At 42.0% G+C, this 10332-nt stretch overlaps 1 protein-coding gene across 2 annotated transcripts; it reads right to left on the bottom strand.

The window, feature by feature from the left end:
* Positions 1 to 285: 285 nt before the first annotated feature.
* On the bottom strand, positions 286 to 9496 carry USP50 (ubiquitin specific peptidase 50). 2 transcript variants are annotated; one of them, XM_068410526.1, is made up of 8 exons: positions 9427 to 9496; positions 7979 to 8078; positions 4599 to 6756; positions 3971 to 4166; positions 3144 to 3341; positions 2506 to 2648; positions 1265 to 1397; positions 286 to 519 (listed from the first exon to the last, which is right to left on the bottom strand). In XM_068410526.1, the coding sequence occupies exons 3-8, from the start codon at positions 4748 to 4750 to the stop codon at positions 307 to 309; spliced, it is 1035 nt and encodes a 344-aa protein (XP_068266627.1). In that variant the 5' UTR covers positions 4751 to 6756; positions 7979 to 8078; positions 9427 to 9496; the 3' UTR covers positions 286 to 306. The 2 variants fall into 2 exon arrangements, with proteins under 2 accessions (XP_068266627.1, XP_068266628.1); XM_068410527.1 differs by lacking the exons at positions 7979 to 8078; positions 9427 to 9496 and adding an exon at positions 6884 to 7364.
* Positions 9497 to 10332: the final 836 nt, after the last annotated feature.

The raw sequence follows: 10332 nt of genomic DNA, 5'->3' as shown, positions 1-10332 counted from the left end.
GCAGCTTAAAACAACATAATGTACTTAACCAACAGAGAAACAGGAATTTTCAGGTAAGTGCATCTCTATGCCCAGCATTTGTGTTGTTTTGAGGGATGTATGAGGTTTGTCACGGAAAACAACCGTTAGATCCTGTACAAATGAAGCAGGTGCACGCTCCTTAACAGGCTGGGAAGCTGTAACTCTTCTCGCTAGAAATTACTTCCTGAAAGACCACAACGGATGATCAGGTAATGCAAATGCTCTAGTTTATTGATAAAACAGGACTTAACTACTGCTGCCAATTACTTCGAATTGCTGGCCTCCTCACTCTTGATTTTCCATGGTGAGATTTTTAATGGGTGCAGAAAAGGCTTGACAGGCGTAGAACAGGAGATAAGCTGTCTGAGTCTGGTGAGTCTGCACTGCCGAATTTGGGATCTTGGTGATCTCTTCATCATCAAAGCTGTACCAGTTTTTGGTGACCGAGTGCTTGCAGAACGCTGTGTAGTGGCCATAATTCAGCAAACCGGAGTGGTTCTGTTAACAACACAGAGTCTGTTAAAACAGAAGGCTCGCTCTTTCTCCTTAGAGGCAAAGCTAGGAATTGGCAATCATTTTTTGTTTGCCCTTGGAAAAGACGAGAGAGAGGATTCTAGCCCCCTTTGGCCTACAGCGAGGAATATTTTAATTCAAATAAATGCTTTAAAACACAGAGCAAATAGATGATGGTTATGATGGTCTATTTTGCAGTTTTAAATTTGCAACCCAGCTATTAGCCCTGATAGGGGTCACTATAAGCAGGCCCCACTTGCAGTCAGTGATGGAGAAAGAGACCATTTAGTCCTTATTTACAGACAGGATCCACGCAGGATTGGCTTGTGAGCTAATGCTGAACAGACGGAGGAGGCTCCAACCAGCACTGTGTGCTTTTGGAAACTGGGACGTGGGGGGAAGAAGGAGAGGGAGGTGATAACTTCTCCCATCTTTCTTTGGTTATGCACGGTTACTGGGTTATGTCCATGGCAGGTAAAAAAGTGTATGAAAAACACATATGTATAAAAACTTTATATAAAAAAACATAAATCATATCTATAAAAACCTTGTTACTGGTACATTGTTAGCGAAGCAAAGAGGAACCATGCACTCTCATGTGCTCTAACTGCAATTTTTAAGTGCCTGGAATGGACAGGACTGTTGCTCTGATCAAGTCCAGACTAACAGGGGCTTCATTTGCTGCCTGAGGCAGGGCATTACAAATAAAAGCAGGAAAGACAAAGCTCACCACTACAGCGTGCAGGCTGTACTCTGTGTCCTTGCAGAAGAGTCGGGAACTGTAAGGAGAGAGATCCAGGTCACTGAGTGGATAGTGGATGTCAGTTACGAGTTTCCTTTGGCGCTTGCCTTCACATTCAAACCTGAAACAACATTTTCAACTATTTTAAATAACACTCAACTTCTTTCTTGTAATGTTGTGGTTGCTTAACTGACTTCCCTAGGGGAAGAGGAAAACAATGACTACCCAGCATTTCAAAATTGAAATATCTGTATTGAGTACTACTGTAAACTGTCAGAAAATGCACTAAACCCACAAGAGACGTCCAGCAGGAAAAGTTAAGGTCTTGCTTCCTGATCCTTCTGTCTATTAGAAGAGGCAGAAGTGAAATCTCTGCAGCGCTGACACTGTCCTAGATGTTTTGGACTGCACTGTTGGTTCTTCTTTCGTGCCAGGCTCCATCCCTCTTTCCTCTATACCTTTTGGTACAACAGTATACTTTTAAACTTCTATAAAGTGGTCAAGAGCTACAGCTGGGGACTGCAAGTTCATTTGAGTGTGTCAAGGAAAGCAGATGCTGTACGGGAAATTAAATAACTTTACATAATGTAGTTCTGGGAAGCCAAATAATCCCAGAGTAGTTTTCTTCATAGATGGGGAGTTGTTAAGAATAAATTCTTAAGCATAAATTTAGCATCTGGCCATGCCTGGCTAGTAACGTCTGCTAGTCAGGAGCTCTTACACTGAGGCACTGCTCTGTTCAGTAGACCCAGTTGCTTAGACCTGATTTAGTTAAAGGATAAACAAAAATACAGTGTCTCAGCTGCCCTAACGACAAGCAAAATGCCCTGTTTCAGTCTTGCACTTAGAACCCCAGTCACAAGCTCTGCCACTTGCCACAGGAACTCGTGTTTGCAGGGATGTCTGACCATGTGAACCACTGTACTCATCTGCAGTCAGTCACTCCTCGGTGGAGTTTTTCCTCCCTTGGAGAAGAAATCCCAAATGTAGTGAGTGACATTTGGTGGGCCGCAGTGTACAGCAAGGCAAGACACGTCTGACATTTCAGGAATGCAACTTGCATGTTTGACAGGTCTATTTCTGTAACTGCCCATTTAGCTTCCAGGTATCAAAAGTATTAAAAACACCCATTTGCAGTGATTTTTTCCTTTTATGCAAATGCAAGTGATTATCCTTCGTGTCTCACAAATCCCAGGCAACAGCCATGACCTACCCCCTAGAGACTGTACCTCTTTAGGTGAAAAATAATGATCTGCGGTGCCTTGCTTATGCTGGTCTTTACTGTAGCATCTTGTTTAGTTCCACATGAGCAGCAGTGGATTTGGTTGCTCGAAGTCAGCGTGTCTTGCTGGAAGAAGTGTTCGAGACAGTCCTGTCAAAGAAAAAAAAAACCATTTACTCAAGCAGATCTCTACTCCTGAAGATCCTAAGCAAGTTAAGAGAAGGGTTTGCTGTATTTTGGAGCTTTCTTCCTAATAGAAGCATGACGTAGCAAGGCTGACATTACAAACACACTTGGAACAAAAAGCAGCCAACATTGGCTTCCCTTTTTTCCCCAAAAAATCAGGAATTACTTTGATGAAAGGAAATTCTTTCACAAGAAACCCTCACGGTTTCTATTAAACAATCTTAATATCCCTCATCCCATGGCAACTCAAAAGCATTGCTCCCATAACCTTACCAGCTACTGTGGTCCAGAGACCAGTATAGAAACCCCACTTCTCTTAGGACCACTTCAAAGACTCCCCATTAGTGCCCAGGAAACCAAAGTGACTAAAACCCTGCATCTTTTTAATAACACGTATTAGTCTAAGCCACCTATTCCCACATGAAGCAGAAACCAGCAGGAATGCATCAGAAGTTGTACCTGCAGAGAGCACGTCTGCTTGGAAGGGATGGGCAGGGAGAGAAAGGTGAAGCTCTCAGATCTGGCAGTGGTGGTCTTGCATTCTAAACACGTGATGTCATAACTGAGTTGTCCCTCAAACAACTCTGTGATAATAGATGTTTCAATGATTCTTTCTCTGCTTCCTTTTGCACGGGGTATGCATCGTCTTCTGCTGGACTATACAGAAGGAAAAAAAAATTAACAAAATGTAGATAACCGACTGTTTCAGAAGTGCCTTCACTGGGTTTTAATGGTCGCTGCCCGCTGCCTGTGTAGGCTAGTAGTTAGTCTTGTCACAAAACTTGGCTCTTAAATGCTGTTGCTTTACTTGATGTTTCATACATGCAGAATAAGATCAATTCCTTTTCTGAGAGAAACTAAACAAAAATATAATATTCTGGACGTTAGACAGGAGTGATTTAATTGCTAGACAGGCTCTTTATCAGTGGATCTGAAGAAAAGAAAGGCAGACATGGGGGCATGGCAGATGTGAAGATTTCAGGCAGATGAAAAATAGGAACAATATAAAGCGTGGAAGGAGCAAGGAGAGGGAGATGTGAGGAATGGACCTACAGAGAGCGTTATCATTTGGATGGGGCCTGCAATTTGATGTAGCATTAGACAAGGAGCAAATGAATTACTGTGTGTATGTGGGTATGAAACAAAGGAAGAAAATGACAATTTTTTAGCAGCCACACCATGTAGTTTGGAAAAGGAGGATTGGCAGTTATTACACGGAATGGTAAATTGTGAAACGCAGAGAGGAAACAGCTACAGTCCCCAAAACACCACAGCTGGGCTCTTACCTTCTTGAGAGCCTCATGGAGCTCAGTGAGCACGCAAATCAGAAACTCCTGTGCATCCTGCTGAGTCCTCGTGCTAAAAGTTGGGTACCGCTTCTCAAGGACTGCATGAAAACCCTCTGGGGAAACACAGTCCAACCCTCCAAGCCACATCTCGGACATCAAACAGCCAAAGGCAGCTGCAGACTCGCTGTTCTCCCTTGGAAAAAATAAACATAAGTTTCAGGTAAAGTATGAAAAGATGGTGGTTCTACCTTCAAGTGGAGCATAACACATCAATGGAGAAAATATACGCAGGTACAGTACGGCTCTGACAGCCTGTCATTTGGCTTGAGAGACTCTGCAGATACTAGAAAGTAGTAGGAATCAGGATCAAGACAGCAATGACAGTATCTGGTATTACCATCAAAATCACAGAAAAAGTATAATGCTTCAGTTACCCAGCAAGGAAACAACTCAGGGTCTCAGAGGAAAGGGAAGGAAACCAGCGTGTGGCCAATTTGACTATGACTGACTGGTGGGGAGCTGGTGGGAGGCTGCCTCAGACATTCTCATGGCAACACTTATTTTTTGGAAGGAGAATGGTAGTGCTAAGCAGAAAAATATAATTAGCGTGAATCAATCAACTTACTCGTGTAGGGCTGCCTTGTACTTTCCTGAGAGGAAATACTCCGCAAGCCGTGGCACGCTGCAGAGGCACTGCAAGACTGCATTCATGTAGCACGTGTTGCCCAGATTCGTCAGGCCAGTGAGCCCTGGGTGCTGACCGTTCATCTCCTCCATCGGTTCCTTGCAGGAATGCTTCACGCTTTCCAAGCAACTGGAGCCACGCTTCTTTCTATTAGGAAAAAAAAACCCCAAAACAGTGGAAATCTAAAATGCTATGGTGCTTTTTGTATCATGGTTTTTGGAAAGCAGTACTGTCTTGAGGAACCATTTCCTGCTGTTTCAGGACCTTCTTTGTAAGTCACATTCACACTTACTTTCATCAAGCTAATACAGCGGTAAAGACTCTCCCACACTAAGCTCTTCCCAATACAGTGAGATATATCATAAAGAGGTATTATTTAAATACCTGAGGTTTTAGAGTTATTCCTAAAATTCCACTCAGTCTTTGAGTCCATATACAATTATTCAAAAACTATAACCAGCTGTAAATAGCTATCTTAAGCACTTTTCCCCTACAGAATGCATATTATATTTCATTTCCTCAGTGGTCTGGTACTTATCTATTTTCTAAAACCATAGGTTGCAGCCCAGACGCTACTATAAACAGGTTGCTCTTTAGACTTTTTCCATAAAACGTTACTTAGTTCATGTTAAGAATATTCGAGTAGGTTTGTTTTCTTGCCACACAAGTCTGTCCTGGACCAAACCGTCCCCATCCCCAATTAGGGAGAAGAGAGGTATGAGCACAGACCCTGCACAACCCAGATGTGCTGATGCTGCCTTTCTTGAATTTTTAAAGGCCACTATTTCATTCTGATGCAGAAGGAGGGAAAATTCTGAAACCTCAACGATCGTTATAGAACGAGAAAAGCCATTTCTTTCCCTTCAGCTCAACAACACGTGCCCAAGTTCCTGTTTCTGGAGATCTCCCAGGCCAACAGTCATTTTCTATCACCCAATAGCTACAAAACAACTACAAAACTGTTTCCTTTTAAATTTCAATAACAGCAGACCCAACATTTCCAAACAGCTCTACCTATAGACCAGTCGCCTATGAAAACACTTAATTCCATCTTTTATAGCCATCTCTGAGAAACACCAACTTGGAGGAGAAAACGCATTGGGACCATCGGGTACGGAAGACAGCTGGGAAGCCACCAGCAGCCTCGCAGGGAGCCTGCGCTCGCCCCAGCTCAGGGAGGCTGCCTCTTACCCTCTTTTCTTCTCCATCGCCTCTTCCATCTGGTTTCCTGGCACATCCCCACGTATCGTGTCCCGTCCCGTCACTAGGGCTCCCCTCGCCCCATCGCTTTGTGATGTCATTCTGTTCCGTTGGTTCTCACCCAGGGGAACACGCCCGGCCTGACCTGCCTCTGTGTCCTTCCTACATGCCACCCAGAAGAGACGAGCATCCGCCGATTCCACTGGGCAGAGTTTCAGCCTGACCCACACTTACGCATGTTTGCTCATACCTGTATTAGTCTTTATTACGGCCATGCTCTGACAGAAGCACAGTGATGACTGAGGGTGTTGACCATAAAAAGGTGGAACTACTTCAAAACATCATGCTGAATTAGCTTACTGGTGTTTAGAAAATTTTCCTGGGGGAAAAAAGGGTAGTGGCAGAGAAGTGTCAAGTATTGGACTTTTGCAAGTTCTCAGAAAGCCTGTTCATTCTAATTTAATTTCTCTGAGAGCATCTCCAAAGTTTCTGTGATTCCAAGGCCCCTTGCTTATTCCTGCAACCCTTTGGGGGAAAAAAAAAAGTGTGAATGAACTTCTAATAATGTACAACTAATACAGAAATAAAATTCAAACAGGAATTAGGACAGTTGCAACACTGGAGAAAGTATCAAGAAAGGACAAGAAGATTAAGGGATTCATTTTACTTTACTGGAATTTAGCCACTTAGATAAATTGTATTCAAGGGGATGACACTCCATATTTGCCTGATTTTATCTTCTTTTTGACAAAAACAGTCACAGTAAATATCTGTTCCTAGTTTGGAATACAGGGTACACTTTCAGCAGCTTGCGTTCTTCTCCCAGGTAATGAATTTTTGATGCTTTGTGTGATTTTTCTCACTGTTTTTTATCCTTCATTTTAGCAGCTTTTCCATCCTAAAAAACAAACCAAGAAAACTCAAAATCAAAATTGTAATATTTTGACGATGGAACGTATAGCTTCACATTTTGTTGGGGCAAGAAAGGGCTAACCAGGCTTTCTGGCTTTGAGTCACTAGCTTACCTGTCATGCAGTTATAAATATCCCTTCAAAGAAAGATAACCAATAATATAAATTAGTTTTATTCTTCTGTCTTCCCATGAACCATTTTTGCCACTGGCGAATGACATGGGTGCTTCCAGTACTCATCTCTCCGTGTTCCTAGGTGCTCGTGGCAGGTCTTTCCTATCCCTGCTCTCTCACACAACTGGCAGATTTGATTCATGCAGCCACATCCCGGTTCCTGCTCTACCGCTGCTCCCTTCCAGCTCAGGTGATGTCCATCCCCAGTCTCCACACACGAGCAGAACAGGAGCCAGACAGTATTAGTTACTAAGTCTTACTTAGAACAAATACCATATTTTCTACCATGGCCTTAACAGAAGGACATACTGACTGGTACTCAGGTGGGGTGGAAGAAGTCAGATGTTTCATGCAAACTTAGGGAAGGGCTGAGCTAAGGCCATGGCAGAGGCTGAGGAATGACCACAAACATCTGCCTTGAAGAAACAAAATTCTAGCAAATTTCTGCAACAGATCTGCTCAGTTGCAGCGAGTGTGAGGGACGAAGAAGCTTCCTCCTCCCTAGTATCACTTTCCAAGGGCAGCTTTTGTTAGCAGTTAATTGCATTTTTGTGGAAACAAGATGAGAGTAGGGTGCCACTGGTTGTAATGGTCATTACTCACACCTACTGAGAAGATGAACAGCCTGAAGTTTCCATCTCAGAAAATAATCAGCTCACCCTTTTTCTTGACTTCAAAGCTTCCTGGAAGAAAGGGTTTTTCAGGTACTGTTGAAAAAGCAATTTGTCCTAATCCTCCTCTTCCTGCTCTGCAACACCCTTCAGCAATTGTTGGGGTTTAGTTTTCACTTCTGCTACTACTTATATCATTCCCTGTGTCTCATACTTAGCATACCACCACCAATAGAGCAGCATGGCACAAACACGGAAAACTGCTGCCTGCAGGTTTTTAAAATTTTTTTTCATTAGCTTCTGGTGTAGTGCAACAACACATGCTGACGTGCCTTCACCCTTCTACATAGTTAAATAATATTGAGCTATATTTCATTATTACTAATGAAACAGTAATTAGCCCTATACCCACGGCATATCTCACCTTTCCTGCCCACTTCATCTGGAATCTCCACATCAGGAACTTGCTCCTTGATTTTCTTGGCAAGCCTTTGTTACTGGACTAAGTATTCTCATTATCTGCTCTAAAAAATGCAAATGCACAAAAATTAATCACAACCCCCAAAGGCTTTGCAGGTACAAATTGTTCACAAGCTTTATGTTTACAGTAACATGCTAGTGCACGCAACCACAGTGTTTTCTAGAGTAAGATGTGCTTGAGTTCTGGCCCCACCGTAGCCGATATGAAGGAACTGTATCTTGATTTCACTCCATTAATGACAAGCATGAGCACAGCCAACTATTTATTTAGAGCAAGAGCACCAAATCAGATACGTTGTAAAACATACTGAGAACAGTAGGCAGAAGGAAGGAACCAAGTGATCTGTTTTTCTTACACAGGACAGGGAACAATGACACTGCAGGCTATTTAGCAGTTGGCAGCATCAACAAGGGCTGTTTCGACGTCTACTAATTCTTAAAAACATTCTTACCAAAAGAGTCCTTGCCTTCCTACAGAGGGGAACACGTTAAAGAATTAAGTCAACTTGAAGAAATATTGAAAGGCAAGTACTATGGTCATATACAAGCTGATGGCAGCATTAAAAAGCACTTTTTGAAACCGTTATTGGGAACCAATAAGTTAAATTCAATCTATAATTGCTGTCACGCAGGTAGAACAAAATTTATATTGAAAACTATAAGTCACCGAAATCATTAATCACTGAAATCAGTATTTTAAGACTATAAACTCTTAGTACTAACATCAGCAATGGTAACATTCATCATTCAAGGCGGCAAAAGCATATGCTTATTCCTACTTTGTGTAGAATCTAAATCAAGACCTTTATTTACTATTTTAACATAACACGGATGCACAAATCCACATCAGTGCTACCTACTCTAAGCTCAGTGGCTGAGAATTAACTTAACATTATTCTCACCACAAAATGGATTATTTGCAAGGAAAAGCGTTAATTGTAAAAAGAAAGATAAAATCATCAGAAGTCTTCTCAGAAGCATTGTTATATTTTTAAAAGTGTGGGTTTTTTTTCTCCCGATTGATCCTTTAGGAACATTCAACATGTTCTACCAATTTGTCTTTGTTTAGCCCGCACCCAGGGCTAAACAATAAGCAGTTGTTCTATCACCCAATGTCCCTTCCCTGACCAAGAAAGGGAATTGGGAAAAGGAGGGAGACTCATGGGCTGAAATTTAAACATTTAATAAAATAAGAAAACCACTATTGATACTAATACAAAATACACAAAATTATACTTGGCTCATACAGTGGTGGCAAGTCGCTCCAGGGATAGTAACCGTTGAGAAGAGAGGAGGAGAAAGATGGAATGGAAAAGACAGCAGAGCAAAGAGCCCCCCTCCCCAGCAGCTTTCCCATTTATAGTGACCTGATGTTAATGTTACAGAACACACCTGTGGGCCAGCCTGGGGCAGCTGCCCTGGCTTTCACTGCTGATGACCCTGATCACCACATCACAGCTGGCCACAAACTGAAACAAAATGTAGTAGAAAAGTGATTCTATAAATTTTATCCCCACAAAACCAGGACACAAGTTTTCAGGTGTAGTCTTTTCTCCCCTTGAAATTCTTGCAGTGTTAAGTGTTGTGGCACCAAGTGAGACGCAACCACGAAGAATGAAAGAGAAGGACAATCACTGCTGCAGGCTTAAAAGCCAAATCCCTCCTTTTCAGAATCACACGGCTGCTGAGCAGCAGCTAGGAAACCAGCTTCCCAGGAGACTCACCTTTGCGTATTTTGCCACAATGTATTTGGGATTGGTTTTCTCAGAAATGCTTCAGCACCTAAATACTGCAAGAGAGCAGTCAACAATGCTGAATTCGCTGGATTAATTAAAAGACTAAATTAGCGCACTCATACATTTGAGGTTTTTACATAAAGAAATATTGACGCTGGAGGAAATCGAAGTGCATTTTGAAGCAGAAGTTACATAAGCAACCAACACTAGTCTACAAGTACATAATATTCAGTTTAATCTGTTATTCATTGGGTTTTCTTCTAAGGAAAATATCCTGAGGATGGTGGTAGGGAATCAAAACTGTCAAGGAAAATAATGTAGCTTACCTATTTCCCTATACAAGAGATATTCTTTACATACCCTTTTAGCAGAAAAGTCACTGAAGCATTTCAGATTTTTACTAAAAATAATTAGAGGAGGTTTGAATTAGTATTCCTGTATTTAAAAACTAGGCTCTGATCAGATATGCTGATATTTTGTTTTTGGAGAGTTAACAGAAGTTCCAGTGCTGCTTCTATTTTCCTCCTCTTCAGTAATCTAAAGGGAATTTAAGAGCTAAAAG

This window comes from Nyctibius grandis, chromosome 11, assembly GCF_013368605.1.
Source record: "Nyctibius grandis isolate bNycGra1 chromosome 11, bNycGra1.pri, whole genome shotgun sequence".
NCBI lineage: Eukaryota > Metazoa > Chordata > Aves > Nyctibiiformes > Nyctibiidae > Nyctibius > Nyctibius grandis.
Note: the sequence above shows the minus strand (reverse complement) of the source record. Positions and strands in the feature narration are given on the sequence as shown.

Bases quoted from the DNA above. Each gene is read 5' to 3' on its own strand.
- USP50 (XM_068410526.1), bottom strand. From the start codon at position 4,750: ATGGAGGAGATGAACGGTCAGCACCCAGGGCTCACTGGCCTGACGAAT. The intron at 4,167-4,598 runs GTAAGTTGATTG...ATTTTTTCCAAG, and splicing joins TACAAGGCAGCCCTACACGA to GGAGAACAGCGAGTCTGCAG. The intron at 2,649-3,143 runs GTACAACTTCTG...TTTCTTTGACAG, and splicing joins AGCAGACGTGCTCTCTGCAG to GACTGTCTCGAACACTTCTT.